Genomic DNA, 25889 nt, shown 5'->3' with positions numbered 1-25889 from the left:
CAGGCTCCAGGGCACGTGGGCTCACTCGTTAAGGCTCGCAGGCTCAGTAGTTGTGGCATGCGGGCTTAGTTGCCCCGTGGCATGTGGGATCTTATTCCCTGACCAGGGATCGAACCCTTTCCCCCTGCATTGGAAGGCGGATTCTTTATCACTGGACCACCAGGGAAGTCCCCCAGTAGACTTTTTTTTTTTTTAATTTAATTTATTTTATTTTTGGCTGCGTTGGGTCTTCGTTGCTGCACGTGGGCTTTTCTCTGGTTGCGGCGAGCGGGGGCTGCTCTTCGTTGCGGTGTGCAGGCTTCTCATTGCGGTGGCTTCTCTTGTTGCAGAGCATGGGCTCTAGGCACACGGGCTTCAGTAGTTGTGGCATGCGGGCTCAGTAGTTGTGGCGCATGGGCTTACTTGCTCCGCAGCATGTGGGATCTTCCCGGGCCAGGGCTGGAACCCGTGTCCCCTGCATTGGCAGGCGGATTCTTAACCACTGCACCACCAGGGAAGCCCCCCAATAGACTTTTAAATTGCTACCTGTGCCAGTGAAAAATCTTTAATTTTTTTCCTCTCTCTTCCCCCCCCCCCCCCCCCGCCCTCCCTCTCTTTTTTTGGTTATTTCCTCCTCCAAAACAGCAAGCTTGGGCAACAGATGACGTAGCTCAGATTTATGATAAGTGCATTACAGAACTGGAGCAGCACCTTCACGCCATCCCACCAACTTTGGCCATGAACCCCCAAGCTCAGGCTCTTAGAAGTCTTTTGGAGGTTGTAGTATTATCTCGAAACTCTCGGGATGCCATAGCTGCTCTTGGATTGCTCCAGAAGGTTAGTTCTTAAACTGTTAATTTTAGAAGAAACTAGGTTTGTAAATATCTAGTGACCTGCACCATTATCTACTTAAGTTATGCTTAAAATTTTAAAAATTAATATAAAGCAAGTTTTGTTTTGTAATAAGCAGATGATTTTCTCCAGAGTAGAGTGTTGTAAATAGTTACAACTGTAAAGTGTGAAATCTTTTCTTTTTTCCATAAAGGTAAGATTTTCTGGAATTACGATTATTTAAGAAACTTTAAAAGATAGCCCTTTAGATTTTGAGGGACAGTTGATCCAAGTACTTGGGTAAGGGGGTGGGGTATGGGGCAGCATTAGATTATTACTGTTTAGGGACAGTGTCACCTTTCTTGACAGGGAAGAACACTAAGCATGGACTAGAAAGAACTCAGAGAGTGTGTGTGTTAGGCAAGTGAAAAGGATTTTAGTGAATGGAGAGATTGTTAACTTGTGGCTTTAGAAAGTATGTTGTACTTTGCATTAAGGTTTGGTTATTGACTTTGATAATTGGGCTGAATACTGTATTTTCCATGGATCTGAACACTTTTTTTCTTCCATAGGCTGTAGAGGGCTTACTAGATGCCACCAGTGGTGCTGATGCCGACCTCCTGCTTCGCTACAGAGAGTGCCACCTCTTGGTCTTAAAAGCTCTTCAAGATGGCCGGGCATATGGGTCTCCATGGTGTAACAAACAGATCACAAGGTCAGTAGCCATCTTAGAAGAGTAATATTTTTTGAACTGCTTTCTCACATACATGACCCTAAGTACTGAGAATTGTTGAATGTTTGTTCTTTTTCCGTCTGGTGCCCATGATGGATACAGAGAACCAGTACCTTGTTTTGGGGAATAAATGATAGATATGGATTTTAAAAGGTTTCAGTGATTTCATAGAAGTGATGTTCATAAATGGAATGCTTTGTTTTCTAGACTTCGAGAACAAAACTTGTGTTTTAACACTGGGTCGTCTGTTCTACTTCTTTACTGGTTATTTTGAATCTTGAAAACTGATTTTTAGTTGGTTCTCAAGACATCCTTAATTTGGAACAAGTTACCATTTAATAAAATGGGCTCTTTATTTTACCTGATATATAGTATGGTTAAGCCTTTATGAATAAAGAAATACTGACTTTTCTAGGTGCCTAATTGAGTGTCGGGATGAATATAAATACAATGTGGAGGCAGTGGAGTTGCTAATTCGCAATCATTTGGTCAATATGCAACAGTATGATCTTCACCTAGCTCAGGTATGGAAGGAATTAAACAGGAAAAGTGACCTCTGGTAGTTGGGAAGTGTGTTTGCTATAAGTGCTGTCTTTCTTACATTGTGCTTTCTGTGTTGCCAGTCAATGGAGAATGGTTTAAACTACATGGCTGTGGCATTTGCTATGCAATTGGTAAAAATCCTGCTGGTGGATGAAAGGAGTGTTGCCCATGTTACTGAGGCAGATCTGTTCCACACCATTGAAACCCTCATGAGGATTAATGCTCACTCCAGAGGCAATGCTCCTGAAGGGTGAGAAGGAAATGCTTTGGGATTCTTGTGTATTCAGCAGTCTAAGAGCTTTAGAAATGACTGAATAGACTTAGTAACGTTACCTGTTATATAACTACTTTACCTACAACATATGGTAAGCTTTGGTGAGGCCTAATATTGTCCCTTGAGATATGAAAGCTTAACTAACTGCCAAGCCTTCTTGCTATAGAGCAGTACATACAGCACTAGATTTGGTGTCAGAGTCCTCTGTTTAAGGCCTGGCTCTGCTGCTTAAAATCTGATTTTAGGCAAGTCAACTTACCCTCCCTAGCCTGTTTCTTGTATAAAATGGAAATAATATCTTGAAGAACTGTTGAGAATTAAGATGAATAACACAAAGCATGGCACATAGCGGGCATGCAGTGAATAATTTTTTGACCACGAACATTAGTTCCATTTCATTGGGCATCGTTTTTTTGTCAAGAAGTGACTTAACTGAAGTCAGTCATTTGCATATTATGTCCTCATGAGTAAACAGATATGAAGAAACCGAGGATAGTTTTGTTTAAATATGGGAATGGTAAAATTATCATCACTCTTGTGGTCTCTCTTAAATAAACAAATTGTCCAACTGTATGTCTGTGAAATCACAACCAAGAATAGACTGATTTTCATTCTGGATTTATTGTACTAGATTGCCCCAGCTGATGGAAGTAGTGCGATCCAACTATGAAGCAATGATTGATCGTGCTCATGGAGGCCCTAACTTTATGATGCATTCTGGGATCTCTCAAGCCTCAGAGTATGATGATCCTCCAGGCCTGAGGGAGAAGGCAGAGTATCTTCTGAGGGAATGGGTGAATCTCTACCATTCAGCAGCAGCTGGTCGTGACAGTACCAAAGCTTTCTCTGCGTTTGTTGGACAGGTAGAGCTTTTGGAAAGAAAGGTGCTTTTTATTCAACATAAGTAGGGTGTGATGCCTCCAATATTAAAGCTCAGTATTATGTACCTGTGGTCAGTTACCTCCATACTCATGTAAACCAAAAATGTCACCATCATTACTCTGTTAAATTGATACTGTTTATTTTCCCATCATTGGTCACTAAGCAGTAAAGTCAACATTTCCCATCCCCTTTAGTTCTTTTTGTCCGATTTCAGTTGTCACAGCTACAAAGTACAATGGGTCAGGTAATGAATAATGAAATTGCCAAATGTATATAGTAATTTTACCAGCTTGATAATCAGCAGTGATGGGATTACGGGCTAATCTGTAAAGTTCTTATAATAGCCCATGTTTAAAAAGTAAAATAAGGAGTACCCGGGTGGTCTAGTGGTTAGGATTTGGTGCTTTCACTGCAGTGGCCTGGGTTCAATCCCTGGTTGAGGGAACTAAGAATCCTGCAAGCCCTGAGGTGCAGCCAAAAAAAAATTTTTTTTTTTTAATTTAAAAGTAAAATAAAACACAACAAAACAAAAAAACCTTAAGTATTTAAATGGTGGAGATTTTTATTTTATTTTCTAAATTAAGTACCTTATCTACCTAAAATAGCTTATTTCTGCAGTTCGACCATTGTATTTCTTCAAACTGAGACCAAAGCTTAGGTGTGCCACCAAAGAAAGATGCAAATTAGATCTATTATCAAATAAATGACAATTGAATGTGGAAGAGCTGATTTGAATTTTAGAAGTTGTCAGGAATTGGATTTACTTTTCAAGATGACTAATTTCTTAGTAAATCATACTAAGTAAGTTTCTCCCTTAAAAGAATTGAGGGAATTATAAAAACGTACCCTATTGAAAAGCTGTTACTGCATATTTACAGTTTGATTTCTGATTTGGATAGAGGAATTTCAAATCAATTGGTTTTTGTGATCATTGATATTTCATGGGTATGGATGTGGCACCTGTCTCAGCTCTCTTGTTGGCTTATTTGCTCTTGTTCTCTCCATTTGAAAAAGATAATGTATTATACTTCTCTATTCTCCTTTGAATCCTTTTGAGAATTCCTTTTTTCTTTTTCTGCTCCCTCTTGATCATAGCAGTCTATCCTCATTTCTTCTCCCCCCCTTAGTTTTTCAGATTTCATTGTACAAAGTCCCTTTGCTGGCCTTCTGTTTTTCCTAGGGTATATTATTGTCAGTTCAGCTGTGTTATTGCTTATCAAGGGACATTTAAATTGTTTTAAAGTTTCCAAGATAATGGTCAAGTTTTCATTCTGGGCTTGGTTTCAGCACTGACCTCCTCCCTCTGCAGCCTTAACGCTTGTTACACTGTCTTTTTTTTCTTCTTTCATACTAGCGAAATAACTTCTCTGCTTCACTTCCAAATCATATGTCATAAAATTTGTACTTTATCCTTTCTTTTAAATAAACTTGCCCTTTCCACTTTATCTTAATTTACATTAAAATAGCCAGGTATAATCTGTGAGCATTTTGCTTTGGTACCTATTACTGTATAAATTATTATTTGATTTTCCTAGTGCAGCTAGTTGGAGTTTCAAAAACTTTGTTGTTATTGGTTAAGTCAGTTAGAAGAAATTATGTGAGAAACTAAAATATATGTAACTTAATCTCTTACTTGGGGGAAATACACATTGACCAGAATGTCTTAATATATGACTTAATGGGTTACTAAAAGTTGGTTTAATTTGCATAATTAACTTTTGAAATTACTGGCTATGGACTGCTGTTAAAAATTGCCATGTTATTATCTCTCAACTCCCGTCAAACTTAAAACTGAAGGAATTCTGTCATGGATCCTTAATGTAAAAGTCATTTTCATGACCCTTTTTTTTTTTTTTTTTAACAAAGTAAGAATCACAAATGTGACAATAGGATTGAATGAAAGAATACTTCTTACATGAAAATTAAAATTTTATTCATGTGTATTATCTCATTGTGCCTTGTAATGTTTTTGTTCCCTTGGTAGATGCACCAGCAAGGAATCCTGAAGACTGATGACCTCATAACAAGGTTCTTTCGTCTGTGTACTGAAATGTGTGTTGAAATCAGTTACCGTGCTCAGGCAGAACAGCAGCACAATCCTGCTGCTAATCCCACCATGATCCGAGCCAAGTGCTATCACAACCTGGATGCCTTTGTCCGACTCATTGCACTGCTAGTAAAGCACTCAGGGGAGGCCACCAACACTGTCACAAAGATTAATCTGCTGAATAAGGTCTGAAATCCTTTCTTGCCTTAGTCTTTGCACACTTGAAGTCTGTATCAGTGGTTCTCGACCCTACAGGGCCCTCAAAACATTTTGTAATATCCCCTTTTCTGTCCAGATATTAAATTCATAGATAATATGTAAACATAATCACCGAGTTTTAGAGGAAGAGTATGGTGCCTTAACTGAAAGACACCCCTCCCCTAAAACAAAACAAAAACATATAACGTATTTTCAGTATGTTAATGTTTGGTAATGAGTACACTAGAAAGTATTTAGGTAGTAATGAGATTTGCCCCCATGTACAGAATCACTGTGAATGAGATGGCTAGACATGTCCATTGATAACAAAAATTGGCAACTCAAATACCATGAGTGACATTGCAGTTGTCTTGATTTTCTGAAAAGGAACAAAGCAGAATTTCTGTTTGATTTATGCAGTGGAATTGCTGGAAATTTGAATGTTAAGATAGTGCAAAAATGAACTTAGAGCTTGGTCTTGGATAATTACAAATGGGTTCACATACATCCCCCACTGTTCAGTGATAAAATCAAGTGGAATGCAGGATAGTTCTTAAATATTTCTGCAACCTAATAGCATACCTGACCTTCCATCTACTAAATGCCAAGAGAAGTATAAATCATTTGCCTCTTGTCAGCTTTATGTCAGACCAGAAAAATTAGGTGGTTTGATTGTGTTAACATGATAAAATATGATGTACCGTGCTGATTTCTAGAGCTTTAGAAAAACTTGTGGAATGTATACATGTCTAGTATACTTCCATATACAGGGGTATGGAAATTCAAAGAAACCATGCAAAATTCTGTAGGGCAAATCAAACCCCAATGCATGGTCCCTTTGGCTACCAGTATGTAATTTTATATTTCCTTTCATGTGGGGCATAACGATGCAAGGTAAAAAAGCATGGCTAGACAGTGGTAAATGAATTATCTTCGTGATTTACAAGCTCTATAATCTGTGTGCTCTGTAGGTCCTTGGTATAGTAGTGGGAGTTCTCCTACAGGATCATGATGTTCGGCAAAGTGAATTTCAGCAGCTTCCCTACCATCGAATTTTTATCATGCTGCTCTTGGAACTCAATGCACCTGAGCATGTATTGGAAACCATTAATTTCCAGACACTTACAGCTTTCTGGTGAGTACTGTTGAATATAATACTGTTAAGGATTTCCTGTTAAGGACTGCTGTTGTAGTGTAGTAAAATTTGAGAAGTAGAACTCTTGTGGATTTGAGGCATGTTGATTCATAATGCAGCTTACATGTTGTCTACTTAATTATATTCATGTATTTTTTTTTTTTACCATATTTAAGCTTGTGCTTCTGACTAAGGTTTTCTTCTTTCAGCAACACATTCCACATCTTGAGGCCTACCAAAGCTCCTGGCTTTGTGTATGCTTGGCTTGAACTGATCTCCCATCGGATATTTATTGCAAGAATGCTGGCACATACGCCACAGCAGAAGGTGTGGCTGCAGTTTATCTCCTACAGATGACGACTGTAACTACCTGGGACTTATTAGCACTCTTAGTCATTCAGTAGTCATTGTACTTCTTTCAGGCTTAGTTGGGAGTTCTTATATTTAATGTGGAGTCAAGTCAAGGAGAAAGGCTTAACAAGTACTTGACTGCCTCTGCCTGAAAGCCATTCCTCAATGATTAGGTTACTGCTTCTCCAAGTTGTTGTGAGTCACCTTATGTCAATCTCTTAAGGGATTTTCAAAAAAAGTTGAAACCTTAGAGCACCTCTGTAGACAGCTATGTAAAACTGAGTAATAGAACTCAGAAACCTGCCAGTTTTACAGGTTCTCTAAATACTAAAGGCTCTCACATTCAGGGTTGAGGACCACTGGTCTCTACTGTATCAGAAAAATTAAGATCAAATTTGAGTAAAGAGTTTTTTAGTCTTAACTGTGAATAAACAGCATGAGAAGTTTCTCTCCCATCTTGCAATTAAATGGCAAATGAGTACTCCAGGAAGTACCCTTGATTGACCGTTCAGATCGGTAGACTGTAACTACTGTGTGTTTAGTAAAAAAGAAAGTGAAATAATCCTTAAATGGATTTTGTTTTGTTTGACAAATAAGTGCATTCCAGGAGGAGGGAAAATATATTGAATAAAAACTACTCCAAAATGAACGTAATTTGTATAATTGGGATATGGTGAGGAGGCCAAGTTTGGGTGAAAATAGAGGATTCATGTTGTAAATTGGATGAGGTTATTTGCCAGGAGTTGAGGAATTGGGAGTGGGAAAATAAATGGTTGAGATCCAGGACTTAAAAGAAATTAAGAAAACAGACCCAAGTTTCTCAGTTGGCTATGTGTTTTGTGTTCTGTCTGAAAGTTCCTCCCCCTATTTAAAATGTTGCTACAGGCACAAGGACCTATATATCCTGGAGTTTCTGGAGCCAGTTTGTTTCAAATATCATTTCCCATTATCTCCATAATTTTGCTTACTCCTTTCTCGAGCCAGTCAGTCTTTAAGAGAGGTACTAATGTCCATATTCTCTAGCTATATGAAGAAGATAATAAAGTCACAGTGTAGCTGCTTGGGCAACTTTTTTGGTGGCAGGACAGCAGCTGACTGAGGATAATTATGACTCATACCTTTCTTTCTTTCAGGGATGGCCTATGTATGCACAGCTACTGATTGATTTATTCAAATATTTAGCGCCTTTCCTTAGAAATGTGGAACTCACCAAACCTATGCAAATCCTCTACAAGGTAATTAATTTGGAGTTCTAAAATTAAAATAATTAAAACTTAACACTTAAAGCAGTTAAAAACACTTAAACACTTCAGCTGGGAATATGAGGTCTAATGTTTGTTTTTATCATTAACCTTTATAATATATATATATATATATATATATATATATATATATATATATATATATATATATAACTTATTTATTTTTGGCTGTGTTGGGTCTCCACTGCTGCACGGGCTTTCCCTAGTTGTGTCAAGCAGGGGCTACTCTTCGTTGCGGTGCATGGGCTTCAGTAGTTGTGGCTCGTGGGCTGTAGCGTGCAGGCTCAGTAGTTGTGGCACACGGGCTTAGTTGCTCCACAGCATGTGGGATCTTCCCAGACCAGGGTTCAAACCCGTGTCCCCTGCATTGGCAGGCGGATTCTTAACCACTGCACCACCAGGGATGTCCCTATCATTAAGCTTTTAAAGTATAACATATATTCAGAAAAGTACAAAAATCAAACATATTTGCATAACCAGTACTTGATCATAAGGCATTCACATGTTCATATATGTGTATACCAGTTAACTCTTCCAGAAGCACATTAGAATTACTGTTTCTCCACATCCTTACCATACTTGAAATTGTTTTTCGTTTTAGTCATTTTGTCAGTTGTGCAGTAGGATCTCATTGTGGATTTAATTTGCATTTCCTTGATTTCTTAATGAGATTTTTGTGGCCATTTGGGTATCCTCCTTTTGTGATGTTCTTCTTCCAGCCTTGTGCTCATATTCCTATTGGATTATCTGGGTTTTTCTTATTTATTTTAACAGGGATTCTTTATGTATTCTGGAGGTAAGCCCTTTGCTGATGTATATTCAAACATCTGCTCTTGTGGCTTGCCTTTTCACTCTGTTAAAAGTAATATGTCTTTTGAGGGATGGAAGCTTTAAATTTAATGTAGTCAAAATTACCAGTTTTCTTCTTTTATTATATGTTGCTTTTTGTGTCTTGGGTAAGAAATCTTTGCCAATCTCAAATTGCATTCTGTTCTGCACATGCCTGCCCCCTGCCCAAGAAGCCATTAATTCTGGCTTTTACATTTACATTTAAAAAGAAAACTTTATTTTTGTGAATAATGAGGTTCATTTCCTCCCCCTTCCTTACACTCTCCAGCCCAGTAAGTATGGTAAGGTTTTTCAGCACCATTTTTATAGTTCTTCATTTCCTGTTCAATTGATTTGGCACCTGTGTCAAAATAGTTGACTATGTATATATGGGTACCTCTCTAGTTGATCTGTTTATCTGTTCTTAGGGCAATATCAAACTGTCTTGGTTGTAAGACTTACTGTAAAGCTAGTGTAACCAGGTAGAGTAAGCCCTAATTACTCTAATAATTCAAAAAGGACTTCAACTTTGCTCTCTTGTAACATTATTTTGGCTATTCTGTATCACTTGCAGTCCCATAAAAACTTTGTAATCAGCTTTTCTTCTAAAAACTTGCTGGGATTTAAATTGAGATTGCACTGAATATGTAGATCAGTTTGGAGAAAATAGACATCTTAATAATAATATTGAAGCTTTCAATTCATGTATATCTCCATTTAGTTGTTAGGTCTTTAATTTTCCTCTGCAATGCTTTCCTTAGACATATTCCCAGATATTGATGTTTTTGTGGAATTGTATAATGTTTTTGTAAATCTGTAGTTTTGTTTTGCAGATACCATTATCTGGTTAAGGATATGCCCTTCTATTCATAATTTGCTGATAGTTTTTAAATCATTTAAATGGGTATTGAATTTTATTGGATGCTTTCTTGAATTCAAGATCATGTAATTTTTTTTTTTTTTGGTCAACGTTTTAAATCCATTAATTTTCACATGCTTAAACTGCCATTATATTCATTTGTGGATCATTTGGTTGTGATATGTCACTGATTTCCATTTATATTATTTAGGGTTTTTTTTTTTAAATTTTTATGTCACATTTTGGTATCAAGGTTATGCTAGTCTCATTGAAAGGGTTGGAAAATGGTCTCTTTTTCTATTAAGATTGTGAATAGTGTTAATTTTTCCTTAAATATTTGTAAGGATTTGCCAGTAAAGCCATCTAGGCCTAGTGTTTCTTTGCAGGAAGGGTTTTAGCAACATGTTTAACTTCTTTATTATAAAGTACTATTCAGATTTTCTTTTTTTGTTTGGGCTTTGGTAAGTTGGATTTTAAGTAATTTGTGTACTTCATCTGAATTGTCAAGTTTATTAGCATAAAATTGCTTAATATTCTCTTAAACTGTCTTTCACATCTGTAGGAATTAGTGATGATACTTGTTCATTCCTGCTACTGGTATTGTGTTTTCTCCATCAGTCTTGGTAGGGTTTATCAGTTTTATTAATCTTTTCACAGAACCAACTTCTGGTCTAACTTTGATTTCCATTCTCCACCCCCATACTTTAAAAAATTTTAAATTGATTTCTGCTCTTTTTCTTCTACTTACTTTGGTTTTCATCAGCGGTCCTTTTTCTGATTTTTGAAGATAGAAGCTTATATCATTGCTTTTATTTTTTGTTTCTGTCTGGCCTCTTCTAGCACATGCATCCAAGATTATAAACTCTGGGTACCTAGTTTTTCATGATTTCCAGATGTAGATATTTTGATAAATCACTTGTGATATTATTGCTAGTGTTAATTAAAGCCTGCATACATATGATGCTTTTGCCTTTTTTTTTTACTTCAGTTAAATTCATAATAGTAAAAATGCTACTCCCATTTTCTTACTTAATGTAGAAACAGCCAATGTTTTTCTTGTTTTTTAAAAATAGGGCACTTTAAGAGTGCTGCTGGTTCTTTTGCATGATTTCCCTGAGTTCCTTTGTGATTACCATTATGGATTCTGTGATGTGATCCCACCTAATTGTATCCAGCTAAGAAATCTGATCCTGAGTGCCTTCCCAAGAAACATGAGGCTCCCAGACCCATTCACTCCTAATCTGAAGGTAAAGTTCTAAACAGTTCAAGGAAAAAGCAAGTTATATCTTAGTATTTTAGTCCTTTCTCCAGTAAGTGGGGTATTTGCTGTCCCCAGCACACACACCTACAAGTTATTTTAAAGGTGCTCTTTGGGGGAAGCTGTCATGTTATTAAGCCTGATAAAGTATGATACTGCTGCTGAATATTGATTCACAGTATTCGTCTAGTTGCTGTTTTCAGTTTTGATATTAAATTTAGCTATATTTACAGAACCTCAACCTAGGTATTGGGCCAGTCATTTGCTGGGTGGCCCCAGTGGCACAGAATTGCAGAATAGACACTTGTAATGTCATAATTCACAGGTGTTTTGGATTTGTGTACTTGTGTTTTGTTTAAATTATCAGAAGGAGAGAAGGAACTGTTTTAAAAATCATACCACCCTGACATGGCTATTGTAATTTTTATGTATTTTTTTACTCTTCTTTTCACATGCATTTTTTTTTTAAAGTAGCAAGTACAATAATGTCTTTTTCTGCTTGGGGCATCTTTTCAAAGACTAGGGCTCTTGGTGAGCAAGGAATCTCATTCTGTACTCTTGTTTTGAAATCCAATTCCAGGAAAAACACAATTAGTGGTATCAACTAGACTTCTCTACAAAAGGTACCTATCATGCCTTATTTTAAGAATGAGAAAATAGTATAGAATGAGAGATTACTATCATTTTGTATATGGGTACCTTTAATTATAAGAATCTATTTTTTCTAATTAAAGATGAGTAAACACTTTGCTGTACAGCAGAAATTAACACAACATTGTGCTGTACTTCAATAAAAATTTCTTAAAAAGATTGATTACTCTTCAAGATGTAAAGTGTATAACTTTAGAAAAACAATCCAACTACTTTCTAGCATAGATACAGTTTGCCGTTAAGGCCTACAGATGCTTCTGATTATGATTCTTGTATTTGTTTGTGGCAGGTGGATATGTTGAGTGAAATTAACATCGCACCCCGGATTCTCACCAATTTTACTGGAGTGATGCCACCCCAGTTCAAAAAGGATTTGGATTCCTATCTTAAAACTCGATCACCTGTCACTTTTCTTTCTGATCTGCGTAGCAACCTACAGGTTAAGTGGTTTGACTTAAACTCTTGGTTGTGTCTTTCACTTTGTACGCACAATTCTATGTGTGGTCTCTTGTAAGTTAGTCTTTTCAACCTGCTTTAAAGGTTTTAAAGCACATTGTCATTTTTAATGGTTGGATGAGATTAACTGGATTATACATTTTACCAGTGACAAGCTATATAGCCTTGGAAGAGGCAGCCAGGGAATGGACTGGTTTTCTGTAAGAAAAGATTGCTGATAATCATCCCCTACTCCGAGACTCTTCTAAGTAAATGGATTCTGGTTCAATTTGCTGTATAGAAATTGATTGAGGCTGTATTATCTTTCCAGTCTTTCCATACCAAGAAACCACATGTTTTTCCCTCTCCAAATCTTTTTTATAAGTGAGATAGTGCATATTTTGACTTTATAAACTTTATTTTTGTGCTGGTAACTGTCAAAGCTTTGGTTTCCCAAGGGAAATCATATTTCTGTTGTTGACACAACTACCCTTGTGCAACTGTGTATTTGTTAAATAACCTCACAAATTCAAGCAGATTTCTAAAATTTAAGTCACAGAGGATATTGGGAACAGTTCAGCTTTTCTATGAAAGGCATAAAAAGGGTTCTTAGAAATATCGGTGCCTAAATCCGATGCCTAAGTCCTCTGTGACAGTTACGTCAGGAGCTTTCTGTTTTGTTCATTTAGGTATCCAATGAGCCTGGTAATCGCTACAACCTCCAGCTCATTAATGCACTGGTGCTCTATGTAGGGACTCAGGCCATTGCACACATCCACAACAAGGGCAGCACACCTTCAATGAGCACGATCACCCACTCTGCTCACATGGACATCTTCCAGAACCTGGCTGTGGACTTGGACACTGAAGGTGAGTGAAGCCAGCTAGTTCTCAGAGTCAAGTTTTGTGCACTTTTTGTCACAGTCTGGTCCCAAAAATACTTTAAGCCACAATAGAGAATATTCTGTCAATATGGTTATGGGTCTGGCTGGTTATTTTATCTTGAATTCGATAGTATTTGCTCAATGCAGAAGACACAGAAAAGCATAAAGGAAAAAAACCGTCCAGAATCCTTACCGCATCAGTTAATATTTCAGAGTGTATGATTGTAGTATTTTTCTTTTTTAGTGTGAAAATAAACATGTTCTTTTTACTAGCCTCTCTTTAAAAATAGGCTCATGTTACTTTTTTTGTTAGCCTGCCTTTTATCCCAACATTTATTGATGCCTCTTTGTTTTGCCAGGCAATATGTTAAATATTAAATGTGTAAAGATTAATGAATAGAACTTCCCCTACCTGCTCTGCAAAAAAGTTCACAGTATAATTCCTATTGTAGGTTGCATCTTGCTTGGTTGAACTACAGATTTTTGTGTTCTGTGTAGTAGGTGGTGACCAACGATATAGTCCTGCTCAGCCTAACACGCATACACTTTAGGAGGATGCCTACTTTAACTTCGCTGTGGATTTTTGAGAGGCTAATTTTGAGTATATACTACTTGCCTATTTGTAGGAGGGGGTTTGAGACAGCTTAAAATCAAGATTTAACACAAATGAATACCATTACGTCCAGAGCCCAACAAAAAAAGTGGATAGCCTTTAAGTAAGTGTTAAAGCTCACTGTGATGGCCTTACAAACCTCAGTAATATCAAGCAGAGGGAGACAACCAAATCCAATTAATACTTATTCCAATAAGGTTTAAACTAGCATTTCTCAAAGTATAGTCTGGGAACCCTTAGTGGATTATCCCCAAGACCATTATAGAAGGGTCATGAGGGACTTCCCTGGTGGTCCAGTGGGTAAGACTCCACGCTTCCAATGCAGGGGGCCCTGGTTTGATCCCGGGTTGGGGAACTAGATCCCGTATGCATGCTGCAACTAAGACCCAGTGCAGCCAAAATAAATATATAATAAATAAATAAATATTAAAAAAAAAAGAAGAAGGGCTGTGGGGTTAAAACTATGTTAATAATAAAAAGACATTTGCTTTTTTTCACACTCATGTTGTCACAAGTGTACAGTGACGGTTTCCAGAGGCCACATGAAATAACCATACTGGAACAGATTGAACATAAGGGCAGAAATGAGAATCCAGCAGAATGTGAAACAGTGACACTCTTCTCTAAGTTTCTCGGGGGGAAATACTTAAATTTTTTATTAACAGGTTATATTTATATGCAGTAGGTCTCTTATTTTTAAATAGACTAATATTTTTAACTACAATTTTTTTAATGTGAAAAATAGTGAAATAAACCCCACAGAAATGAACTCTTTGGGGCCCTGAGCACCACTGGTTGAAACCAAAGGATAATTTGAGAACCTGTATCAGAATTGCAAATCCAGCCAGTCAGAATTATTTGTCTTCTCACTTTGGCCTTTGAGAGCAAATTCTCGCTAAGCTGGGTTTTCTTAATATCTAGGTCGGTATCTCTTCTTGAATGCAATTGCAAATCAGCTGCGGTACCCAAATAGCCACACTCACTACTTCAGCTGCACCATGCTCTACCTTTTTGCAGAGGCCAACACTGAAGCTATCCAAGAACAGATCACAAGGTAAGAGAGAGGTCTGTTTTTCAGAGGGTTCTAAATGGAGCCTCTTCCCCTTTATTATGAATTCTGAGTGGTTTTTGCCCTATGCATTCCATGTTCACTGAGCATCTTACATGTGTTAAAGAGTTGTGAACGAAATGGGCATGGTTCTGCCCTCCTGATAGTCTGATGGATGCAAAAAAAATCACAAGTAGAGAATTACCAATCACTGCTGAAACAAGTTTTCAACGAAAGGTGTGCAGCATTTTGATAGATGAGGAGTTTTTGTCAGGTGGTGGTGTCAGCATATTTAACCAGTCCTGAAACACCCAGGCCTTTTAAAGGCCATGTTAAAGAACTTAGACTTGTCATTACCTCTGGGTTGGAAGGTTTTAAGCAGGAGAAATAACAGGATCATACGTGTGTTTTACTAACAATAGTTAGGAATCTGTTGCAGATTGCTTGGACTATGTACAGCATTGGAGATCAGGAAATGGGTACATCCTCGTGAGAGATACATACAGACTTAAAAAACTGGACCAGACTTGTTAAACTTGCCCCTCCACCTAATAGTAGTTTCTGAGTATTAGTATTCCTTAGGTTTATATACTAAAAATTAACTAGTGTTTTATTATTAGATGTTTAGATGGTAAAAGTCCTATTTTGTGGACTATATAAAGCTTTAGTGAACTTCCTCTAACTTAAATCTTTGTTCTTGTGCTTTATTACATCCTTAGGGTAAATTTAGAAGTACAATCGGTTAGATCAAAGGATGTGAAGAATTATCCCACCCAATTTACAGATGTACTACTAGTAGTAAAATTCTTATTTCCTATTTACTTTCATTGAGTATGTATTCTTTAAGTGATTATCTTCTCTGTGTTGTGTAATCTATTATCCTTTACCTTAACTTAGTCTTCTAGGCTCAGTAATGGGAAGAGGAGGGATTCAAACCCATGTTTGTTATGTAATTCTAGAATCTACCTGCATTTAACCATTCTATAGAAAAGACTTAATCCACCTGCCTTTTGTAAAGCTAACAACTTTTGCATGTAGTGTAATAATCAGGGAAAAAGTGTTAGGAAAAAAGACAAATGGAGAAGTGGTCATGAATTTGTATGTTTCTCTGTGCATTGACTGACTTTGTCTTCCCTTCTCCAGGGTTCTTTTGGAACGGTTGATTGTAAATAGGCCACATCCTTGGGGTCTTCTTATTACCTTCATTGAGCTGATTAAAAATCCAGCGTTTAAGTTCTGGAACCATGAGTTTGTACACTGTGCCCCAGAAATTGAAAAGTGAGTTAAAAGTAATTTTTAAATTGTTCCATTCTTAAGACAGAAGAATGAGAATCATATGATGGCTCCAGCTTGGGTGGGTGATTAAGAAGGCCATAGTAACCAAAATTAATGAGATGCAAGGTTTTAGTCAGGCCTGAAGTTTTCTCACAAACTTGTAACTGTCTCCATTCTTCAGGTTATTCCAGTCTGTCGCACAGTGCTGCATGGGACAAAAGCAGGCTCAGCAAGTAATGGAAGGGACAGGTGCCAGTTAGATGGAACCACATCTCTGTTGTAAATTTGTCAGCCTGGAGGTCCCACTGTACCAAGTTCATAAACTGGCTGAAGATCCTTTCAGCTCTTCCTGACTTTTCCGGCCCTTTGGTCTCGGGTATCTGACCCAATTACTGTTTGGGTCAGCTTCCTGTCTATGTGGACACGTTCCAAATTTAAATGCATTTTTTTGACTCCTGGCCAACATTTAGAAGATGCTGTGAATATCATTTTGAACTTGTGTAAATATATGAAAGAGAAAACCTTTGTCTGGAACTTCTTGGGTTTGTGCAAAATGTGTCCACGGCAAGTAGATAAACTGGTGGTACCTACTTCCCAGCTTATAAATCGAGGAGGCTGATGATGCCATGCACTTGTTGAGGGGGGGGTGGGCATAGCTCCGTGTCATCTGACATTCCTGGTGTCCCAAACAATAGCAGGAAAGCCAGTTTAAATACTATGTGACTTATTTTTTTAAAATATGGATGGGGACCTTGAAAATCACAAAGTTGTGAAAAAATGTGGATGTGTAGAATGTGGTATGCCAGGAAACATGGGAAGAGTTCACAGTTGAGATCCCGTGGATTTTTATTTTGTCTCTTCCCCAAATCTAAAGCTGGCTGCTGGCAGAGCATCATTTTCTCTTTTCTGCTGGAGAACACATCCCCTTGGGCCCTGTGAGACACTTCTTTTTATAAAAGGAAGCCAAACCAGGCCTAAAGTTCCCCCATCTCTCTCCTGATAACTTGTAAACTGTGCGGAAAGGAACCAAGTATTCTGAATTGCCCTTCCCCATTATCCCAATGAATGGCCATACAGACTAAGCTGAACAACAACAAAGTCAAAAGGACCAATACAGCCCCTTTTGTAAGGATTTTGAATGTTTTGTAAATGTATTGGTCCATGTGTTGTATTTTGTAGCCTTCCTAGTTCCTGGGCTTTAGCTTCCCTACTTCTTGTATGTGTATGCATACTGTAGTCAAACATTAAAGTCATGACACACACACGAGTCCACTGTGCCTTTCTCAGTAGCGGCCAGTGCTGGTGGTGAGGAGGAAAGTGGACCACCCAGCCTTCCCATTGGGGCACACCAACTTTTGCTGAATGGTAGGTTTTCCTACTACCAGTTTGGCATCTTTAAACAAACAAGGAAGTGATTTTTGTGTAGTGTTGTTTTCCTTTTCCTTTCCAACAGTGAAAAATTATTGGAGCAGGTTTCTATGATTAAACAATTTCAAAATGCCCATTTAAAAACATCCTTTACCCTCATGGTGTTTCAATATATTTTTTTAACATCTTTATTGGAGTATAATTGCTTTACAATGTTAGATATAATTTTTAAAAGGAGTAGGTATATATTTAAAACTTTTATCTAATATATACCTTACCTTTCATGACTGTCAAGTTTTATGGCCAGAGAGGACAAAGAGGTTCAAGATTAAATAGTAGAAATCTTACATGGGGACTTGAATGTCATTGGTGTCTTAAGGGTGAGTTGTGCCATCTAGGCTGCTTAAGGAATTTAAACAAACAATTGCTCAGAGTCCCAGTGACACAGCTTATTAAATCCTCCAACAGGAAACAGTTGTTAAAAAAGGGAAAGTGACTTGTTCAAAATAGACCTGGATTTGAACCAGGTCTACTTTCAAAGTAAGTCCATGTTGTTAAATGCCAGACTACAACAACATGTATCATCACTATCATCACATTTCTGCTAACTTTGGATCATACTGAGAACCAAACAGCTATAAAATTTATTAGTGTTCATAACAATAAGCAGCAGTTGCCACGTCTACTGTTTCCTTCAGCATGTCACTCTTACCTTGGAATTCATCCTAGACAACAGTTTTGCTACTTTTCCTTTTGGTATTTAGTATGAAATGCAAAACAAAAGGTCCAAATTATCCTTCTTTTCAAGCATCAGTGCGTACCAGCTTAGCAGAAAGTTCTTCTTCTGGACATTCCTTCAGGAAAAAGGGAACCTGCTAATTTGTCAGTTCCAACAATTGGTGTAAGATCATCTTCTGACCATAACGAACCTGTAAGGCTTGCTGTTCCCTCCAGCTGAGTGTGGCGTAGACCTCCTTATTACTGAGTAAATCTTGCTCAGCTTTTAAGTCTGTGGCATAGGTTTGCAGGGTCAACAAAACGCTGTCCCGAAGAAGCTGTCTCCATGATGCTTTGAGTTTGGGGATATTTGTGATTGTCAGGCTGTCCTCTTCCCTTTTATCATCTCCCCATCCATCCTGGTCTTTAAATTCTCTGAACTCCTCAGCAGGCATGCACAGTACCTAGAAGCAACCATGGGGCCCTTTACTTGCATATTTCCAAAATTGATTTAGAGAAGCCAACCTATCCTGACAGCATTTAAGTGTCCTCTCCATCCATGCCACCTTTCCTCGCACCTAGATCTAAATACTTATTTTGAGCAATTTACCTTGAGTGTCATGGCCAGTTCCTCTTCTGTCAGCACCTCCTCCCACCCAATCACAAAGGCTCCCTCTTCCCCTACCATCTCCAGTTTGCATAAGAAATCCCAGCGTTCATACAGTAGGAGCCTTTCAGCTTCAACTTTTGTTCCTGTAGACAGAAAGTACTGGTGTGAAAGTCAGTATACCCAAGAGCTCATTTCTCCTTAGTCTACAAAAAGGGAGCAACTACTATTGGCAGAGCACCTGGGGCAGGGATGGAGACATAACACCAGTGTCCAAGGTTTAATCACTCACCCTGTAACGCTGCTTCACGAACCGTCACCATCTGAATGTCAGCCGTGTCATCCGTGTTGTCAGGATATGGTTCAGCAAAACCATACATGTGAATCAACTGCCAGTTAGCCATTTGCCCGTAAGTGTTGAAAATCTCATGGCCTTTAGGAATGGGCTGAGTGGCCACCATCCGAAGACAATTCTGGGGTGGAAGGGAGAAGCTGGGGCCAGGCCCTTCCCAGGCCAGCCTCATGAAGATTACTTCCCTCCTAGGAGGGTACAGTTCAGTGATGGGACTGACGCTGTACCTACCAACAGTCTACCTTTTGTTCTTGTTAAGATCCTGTACTGTAGAATAAAAGTGGTGAGGCTTACAAAGGTCAGAGGTCATCCCAATGGTTTAGTAGGTAATCTCTGCTCAGTCATCCATCTCACAAACACTTAAAAAGTTGCTAGCTTTGGGGACTTCTCTGGTGGTCCAGTGGTTAAGAATCCGCCTTCCAATGAAGGGGACGCAGGTTTGATCCCTGGTGAGGGAACTAAGATCCCACATGCCACGGGACAGCTAAGCCTACACACCACAACTAGAGAGAAGCCTGTGCACAGCAACAAAGAGGCCGCGTGACACAACTAAGACCCAACAACCAAAAAAAAAAGTTGCTAGCTTTACAAAAATGAAGAATTAGGGACTTCCTGCAGTCCAGTGGTTAAGACTTCTGGGGCCCAGGTTCAATCCCTGGGTGGGGAACTAGGCTCTGCACAGTGTGGCAAAAAACAAACAAAACCAAAAACCGAAACACCCAGATCAAAGTAGGAACAGCAAATGGACACAACCTTTTAAAAGTAATAGCCAGGGACTTCCCTGGTGGCACAGTGGTTAAGAATCCGCCTGCCAATGCAGGGGACACGGGTTCGATCCCTGGTCCAGGAAGATCCTACATACCACGGAGCAACTAAGCCCGTGCACCACAACTACTGAGCCTGCGCTCTAGAGCCCGCGAGCCACAACTACTGAGCCTGCGTGCCACAACTACTGAGCCTGCGCCCTAGAGCCTGTGAGCCACAACTACTGAGCCTGTGTGCCTAGAGCCCGTCCTCCGCAATGAGACGCCCACACACCACAACGAACAGTAGCCCCTCGCGTGCTGCAACTAGAGAAAACCTGCATGCAGCAACAGACCCAACACAGCCAAAAATAAATTTTATTTTAAACAGCCATTTCCTAATTTTTAATTCCATAGACTTAGATCTTTTTTTGCAACTTTCCACTTAGCAAATAGAATTGATATAAACACAGCCTTGGTATCATCTTAAACCGGTCTTAAGAACATCCCCTCTTCTGAAAAGTATTGACACTATGGCTCTTCCAGATTGCTGTCCACAGGGCCCGGAAACAATCTTGGCTCACTGGCACCGCACAGACCAACCAACCTATAGAACCAAATCAGTGAGGGTGCAAGGTTTATCAGAGGATTAACCCCAGCTTTCTTGGAAGGTTTTGAGATGTTTTATGTTCAGACGATTTCAGTGGAATATGCAAAGTACACAGAGGAGGAGCTAATTCCACCTACACATTTTTAGTATGAGGAGAATGGAGCCTGTTTAGCTCAACTGCCAGGCCACCATAAGTGACACACCGGTTTGAATCAAATGCCCAATCATCAATGCACATAAGAACAAGAACTGGGAGAGATCCACTCACTGGAGAGTATTCTAGATTGGCATTGTGATTGGCTAAGTGGTTTAGTACGTCTGCAGCAGGCACCATCAAAGGGGAGTTTGGCTCCTTTTCATCCTCCTCTTCCTCCAGTGGTTCCTGAAAGCTGCCACAGAGAGAACTTTGCTAAAGCCCAGTGCAGGGTGAGAAGCGAGTGGGGGTTCACTGTTCTTTCCCTTCTGGTCCCTCAACAAAGTTCTAAAAAAAGGGTCCTTTTTAAGGCTCCGCTCACTGACCTGTAGGCCATCACAAGAGCCACGAGCTGGCGGTAGAGTTCCAGAGAGCGCACCCTGGGGCTGAAAAGATCGGGGTGGGCTTCCATGAAGGGCAGCACGATGGAATAATACTCGCTGCGGATGCTGGCCAAATCCTTCTCCACAGCCTCGGGTACGCCGGTGCCCTGCAGCAATCGCCGGCGCTCCTCCTCTGGCCTGCAGTGACACCCCCACCCAGGTTCTTCACACCACCTACCGGGACTAGCGCTTGGGAGCCGTGTCCCAAGGGCAGGGCGGTTCGAGCCAGGCTACCTACGGTGCTGCCCCTCCTACGGCTCTCACCAGAACATGGGGTGCTCCAAGCGGCCCAGCTCGGGCCACAGCGCAAAGTAGGGGCTCCAGGGCGAGGCCGGGGCCTGCAGCTCGTGGAGCAGCGCCAGCAGCAGCGGCACCCATCCCGACTGGCTCTGCAGCGCGCCTCGCTCTGAGGGAGACAAAGAGGTTAGGGCCCCGGCCGGTCCCGCAGGCCCGCCTCGGCGTCCCACCCCCGCCGGCGTGCCCACCTCGCTCCAGCAGGCCGCTGATTGAGCAGGTGTGCTGCGACAGGAGTGCGGCCCGCGGCACCGCGAACAGCAGCTCCCCGGGCTGCACGCTCTCCCGGGCCACCATGCCGTAGCCGGCCACCGTGCCCTGCCGGCTCACCGCCACCTGAGCAGGGAGAGCGGCCGGTCAGAGCTAGACCGCGTCCGCTTCCCCGCCGCGCCAGCCTCCACCCCGCCCCCCCCACTCACCTTGGGACTCAGCTCCAGTCCCACCCGCCGGCACCAGCTCAGGAAGCCGGCCACCGGGGCCGGGTCCTCGCTGTCCGCAAGCCCTGCCACCTGAGATAAGCAAGCGCAGTGGCGTTGCCCCGCCCGGAAGAGCTCGCTGGGGGCGGAGAAGACGGCGGCGCGCGCGCGGAGGAAAGGCCGGGGTTGGGGGAGGGGATGTGGAGCGCGGCAAATGACCCGCGGCAGGGCGCGCAGCCGCGTGCGGGACGGCGCCGCGGACTGGGGAGCGGCGAGGCGCGGCGGAGAGGGGTGCGCCTGCGTCTGTCGCCACAACTCACCCGCCGGCGCTTCGCCTGGGTCGCCATGGTCCAAGGGCGCGCAGCCCCGCGACTCCGCAGCCCCGCGCAGGCGCTTCCGGCGTCCGGGGGCAGGACTCTCAGAGGCGGGGCCTATGTTCCCGCCCCGGGACCACGTGACGTCCGTTTCGACTTCCACGCGGAAGACGAGTGGGGGTTTGCACCTGGTCGTACGACCCCTGCTGAGAACATCCTTGAGGCCGGGTCTCCCCACTTGGGTTTAGAAAACGTGCCGCCGGGTGCAGGAAGATGTGTTCCCTTGCCGCCTTGAGCCTGGTCTGAGCCAGGCACAACCCTTCCCAGTCTTGGTCTGTGACAGCTGAAACCCCTCGGGGTAGAAGTCCAGTTGAAGTGCAAAATCCCGTTTCTGGATAAGAAGGGAAGGCCTCGCGGGAGGCCGGCTGGGAGCGCAATTAGAGCAGTTTGTGCACGTGTTTCGGAGTGGTGTGGTCAGGGCTCCCAGAACTATTGATAGAATAGACCCGCTCAGTTTTTCATCTTCTGCGTAGCACATGGAGGGGCTTATTTTTATTTACTTGCTTCTTTAGTTGCTGACACACAGCAGGAACTCAATATCTATTTATTGGATAAATGGCTGAGTAAATGAATCAGAAATGGTGGTTAAACATGGGGAAATAGCATGCCGTTAAATTTAAGAAAATGAGGCGGCGAATATAGAGGTTACAGGTCTGGGTTTTGAAGTCAAATACTGTTAAGGCCACCTCCCAGCTTGGCCTCTTATTAGGGCAAATTCAGTTTCCTCAACTGTGAAACTAAGATAATTAGTATCTACCCTATGGAATTAATGTAAGGACTGGTAAGATAATGTGACAAGATATGGAAATACAGAGATAGATGGAAATGCCTGTCTTCACTCTGAACGGTCAACCCCACCTAAACAAACCCAAGAAGCACCAGCCTCACGAACTTAAACATTCTGTCTCTACCAAAGCTTCTCATGATGGGCATGGCATCACCATACTCAAATTCTTCTTAGTTTCTTTATTAGTTTTTCAGCACAGTTAACTCTTTCTACGTTGACAAGGGTTTTTGTTTTACATTTTGTCATCTCAAAGTCTCATGACATCAGGCACCAGAATACACAAAAGTAGGCTCTTCACTTTGTACAGAGAAGAAAATAACAAATTCCATTAATAGTTCACTTTGACCAAAGAAGACACAACCTCCGATGGAAAGCCACACGCCGGAGTACCCAATATACATATATATATATATAATGTATAGATATTTATAGATCTCATCTGAAAGAACACGGAAAAAAAATCCAAGATTCACAGCGCTATCTACAGTAAGAGGGATTAATTCTACCAGCTTTTCAAACAGTCACATTCTATATTCAAAGGAAGCACGTGAGTGAATAGAACTAACAGACTAACACTCCACTGGGCTCTATAATGGCTTAAGATGACAGAAAGGGGTGATGTGTGCCGAGGAAATGTGGATGCAGGTGTCCCCTCAGCCCCACACCCACCCACCTACCCTCCACAGCCCTGCATTTTTCATTGCTCTCTCCTCTTCTCTTTTTTACTCATTTGGGGGCTTGTGGCAACTGATTTAGGCTCAGAGACAAATGGCTTCTGGTTCCTGGGCCAGGAGATTCTACCCAGTAAGGTGGATGAACAGGAAGTATATGGCACAGCCCTGGGCTTCAGCTGGCTGGAAGGGGCTGGGGTGTGTGGGGGGAGCCTTTCTCCTCTGCCTGGCCCTTGTTCACTTCAGGAAACGTCACCTCCCACCCCAGGACCCAGCAAGCCCCAGCCTGAGCCTACTCCAACTGGCTAACATGATGATTTGGGACTGCCAAGTCCTGCTAATTTGGGCCAGTTTTCTCCAAATGAACTCTCTTAGTGATGCCTATGTGAAACATTGGCATAGCTTGACTAGAAGTCTCCCTAGAAATGTTTCTAGTGGCCTTGGCCATGCTGCTGCTGATTAAGTTGTCCTCCATGGAACCTAGGGGTGAAAAGGGGGTCTCTGGGGGAACTCTATAGGAACTCTGAGCCAACACTGCCTGCTGGCTTCCAAAGGCAGTCACCACGAAGTTCTCAGAAGCGTACCCAACACTCAAAGGCTATCCCAGCCTTTAACCTCAGCCCTAGTCAGCTCCCTAGAGGCAGAGGACCAGGTGACTTTCTGCCTCAGGGCCTTGGCTCAGAAACGGGGCAGGGCCAGGAGGTGGCAGACTGTGGGCTGGAAGGGACAGTCTGTGGGGTTCCTGCCCTCAAGGTCCTCTGTGTTCTGTCTTCCTTGGGCAGAGAAACCCCTTTCAGCCCCTACCTGCCTGGCCCTACAGCACCAGGCCCACCCAGAGAGCACCAGAAAAACTGCTGTCTGGTAGAAGCGCCCCCTTGTGGCTACTGTTCAGATGATTGTCATGGGTGCTAAAGTCAGAAACAGATGTGCTTGATGGTGGGGCTCAGGGGTGGGAAAGGGGCCTGCAGAGCTCCAGGGCTCCTGCCTCTGAGTGCTCCCTGCTGCTGTCTCCTGGTTCTCATGCCAGTGCCTGAGCTGGACCCTGTGTTCCTGCTGTCCCAGCACCTACCACCGCAAAACCCCATCGCACCTTCAAACCTGCCTGCCTGAGGGGGTCAACCCATGCTTTCTTTAATCCAGGATATTATCCTGGATCCTGACCAGAGATGGACTCAAAGTCTTTCCTTAGCTAATCTCCTTCTTCCCTGGAACCCTGCCCTGACTGTGCCTGGGCCTTGGGGAACTGGAAGAGAGGGTCTAAGTCAGCCAAGTTAACGAGGTGAGGGAGGGGGTGGGGTAGGGGAGGAGTGAGCCCCTCAAACCATCTGGAGACTGTTCCACTGCAGCATCTAGGACGGATCCCCTCATCTTTTTAAACAAAAGAAAAGTAACCCCATTTCCTCCCCTTCGCCCTCGCAAAAATAAACTAAAGGGGAAATGAGCTGCGCAAGGATGGCAGTGGGACGTCGATGCAGGTTGGGGGGCAGGTGAGCATCTTCGTGGGACCAAGGGCTTCAACAGGACACCTCCATGGTGTGGTTGACCTGGCCCAGCCCCTCACTGCTCTCTGAGTGGGTGCAGGCCTGCGGGCGGCTGCCGTCCACCGAGCTGGCGCTGGTGAGGGACGAGGTTCGAGAGCGGGCGAGACGGGTCATGCTGGCCGAGGGCACTGCAGACAGAGAGGGCACCGGGGGTGAGGACCAGCAGGCGGGGCCGGGCGCAGGCAGGCAGGAGAAGGATTTACGCAAGCAAAGCGGCCAGCGAGACCCGTTCTTCCGACGAAGGCTCATCCCAAGCCAGGGCTCTACATTTGCTCTGTCAAGCCCCAGGCATGCAACGCCAGCGACAGGAAGTGAGCCAAAGGGGCGCGGGGGCCACAGAGGCCGGCAGGACCCTCCTCACAAGAGCTGGCCAGAGCTGTGGCCAAAACGGGGTGGCAGCTGACCGGGTGTCCTTGAGCTGGGGCAAGGATGGGACATTATTTCCAGCTCGGCCTCCCTCAAGAGGATGATGGGGCAGGGGGAAGGAGACCAGTTCTGTAAAGAAGGGCAAGGTGTGATGGCCCCAGACTGCCCTAAATCCTGTTTCTGCCCTTATTCAGAGTTTCACAAGCAAGACTTGCAGGGAGCAAATTCTACCTTCCTGACCTCAACTAGCCACCTGTCCAGCTCAGGCATGGCTTGCCCCTGACCCCAGGGCCGACACCTCTGAGAAGTTCTGGTTCCAACTGCCAGAGTTCTGGAAGCCACAGGGCCCATGGCAACCTAGAAGCAAGGCTGATCTAAAAC

General features: G+C 42.2%; 3 protein-coding genes across 22 annotated transcripts in view; 1 reads left to right on the top strand and 2 right to left on the bottom strand.

Annotated features, from left to right (window-relative positions):
- The window catches only part of CNOT1 (CCR4-NOT transcription complex subunit 1), a 103573-nt gene extending 86225 nt beyond the window's left edge, over positions 1 to 17348 (top strand). For 8 of the 11 annotated variants that reach the window (XM_082439468.1, XM_082439476.1, XM_082439474.1 and 5 more), the window contains 15 exons: positions 625 to 816; positions 1383 to 1525; positions 1959 to 2067; positions 2167 to 2336; positions 2992 to 3244; positions 5227 to 5475; positions 6459 to 6622; positions 6832 to 6949; positions 8107 to 8208; positions 10996 to 11169; positions 12121 to 12270; positions 12956 to 13136; positions 14685 to 14817; positions 15955 to 16089; positions 16268 to 17348. In XM_082439468.1, the coding sequence (XP_082295594.1) occupies positions 625 to 816; positions 1383 to 1525; positions 1959 to 2067; positions 2167 to 2336; positions 2992 to 3244; positions 5227 to 5475; positions 6459 to 6622; positions 6832 to 6949; positions 8107 to 8208; positions 10996 to 11169; positions 12121 to 12270; positions 12956 to 13136; positions 14685 to 14817; positions 15955 to 16089; positions 16268 to 16346 (2352 nt within the window). In that variant the 3' untranslated portion in view covers positions 16347 to 17348. Of the gene's footprint in view, positions 1 to 624; positions 817 to 1382; positions 1526 to 1958; positions 2068 to 2166; positions 2337 to 2991; positions 3245 to 5226; positions 5476 to 6458; positions 6623 to 6831; positions 6985 to 8106; positions 8209 to 10995; positions 11170 to 12120; positions 12271 to 12955; positions 13137 to 14684; positions 14818 to 15954; positions 16090 to 16267 lie in introns of those variants that run through there. The other 3 variants (XM_082439478.1, XM_082439477.1, XM_082439469.1) reach the window with 2 other exon arrangements.
- A 736-nt stretch (positions 17349 to 18084) lies between these two features.
- On the bottom strand, positions 18085 to 22201 carry SETD6 (SET domain containing 6, protein lysine methyltransferase). Of its 5 annotated transcripts, none has more exons than XM_082439497.1 (9): positions 22090 to 22201; positions 21773 to 21862; positions 21545 to 21689; positions 21324 to 21465; positions 21003 to 21197; positions 20752 to 20872; positions 19071 to 19251; positions 18782 to 18924; positions 18085 to 18635 (listed from the first exon to the last, which is right to left on the bottom strand). In XM_082439497.1, the coding sequence occupies exons 1-9, from the start codon at positions 22114 to 22116 to the stop codon at positions 18330 to 18332; spliced, it is 1350 nt and encodes a 449-aa protein (XP_082295623.1). In that variant the 5' UTR covers positions 22117 to 22201; the 3' UTR covers positions 18085 to 18329. The 5 variants fall into 5 exon arrangements, with proteins under 5 accessions (XP_082295623.1, XP_082295625.1, XP_082295624.1 ...); XM_082439499.1 differs by having other exon boundaries at positions 21003 to 21062; XM_082439498.1 differs by lacking the exon at positions 20752 to 20872 and having other exon boundaries at positions 19071 to 19318.
- Positions 22202 to 23089: 888 nt separating this feature from the next.
- The window catches only part of NDRG4 (NDRG family member 4), a 42945-nt gene continuing 40145 nt past the window's right edge, over positions 23090 to 25889 (bottom strand). For all 6 annotated transcript variants that reach the window (XM_082439507.1, XM_082439505.1, XM_082439502.1 and 3 more), the window contains one exon: positions 23090 to 25270. In XM_082439507.1, coding sequence (XP_082295633.1) covers positions 25116 to 25270 — 155 coding nt within the window. In that variant the 3' untranslated portion in view covers positions 23090 to 25115. The remainder of the gene's footprint in view (positions 25271 to 25889) is intronic.

Source organism: Balaenoptera physalus (genome assembly GCF_965194825.1).
Source record: "Balaenoptera physalus genome assembly, chromosome: 19".
In the NCBI taxonomy this organism is placed as follows: domain Eukaryota; kingdom Metazoa; phylum Chordata; class Mammalia; order Artiodactyla; family Balaenopteridae; genus Balaenoptera; species Balaenoptera physalus.
The sequence above is the reverse complement of the archived record's forward strand: the minus strand, read 5'-3'. Positions and strand labels throughout refer to the sequence as shown.

Bases quoted from the DNA above. Each gene is read 5' to 3' on its own strand.
- SETD6 (XM_082439497.1), bottom strand. From the start codon at position 22,116: ATGGCGACCCAGGCGAAGCGCCGGCGG. The intron at 21,466-21,544 runs GTGGGCACGCCG...TGTCTCCCTCAG, and splicing joins CAGCGGCCTGCTGGAGCGAG to AGCGAGGCGCGCTGCAGAGC. The intron at 19,252-20,751 runs GTGAGTGGATCT...CTTCCACCCCAG, and splicing joins CCAATCTAGAATACTCTCCA to AATTGTCTTCGGATGGTGGC.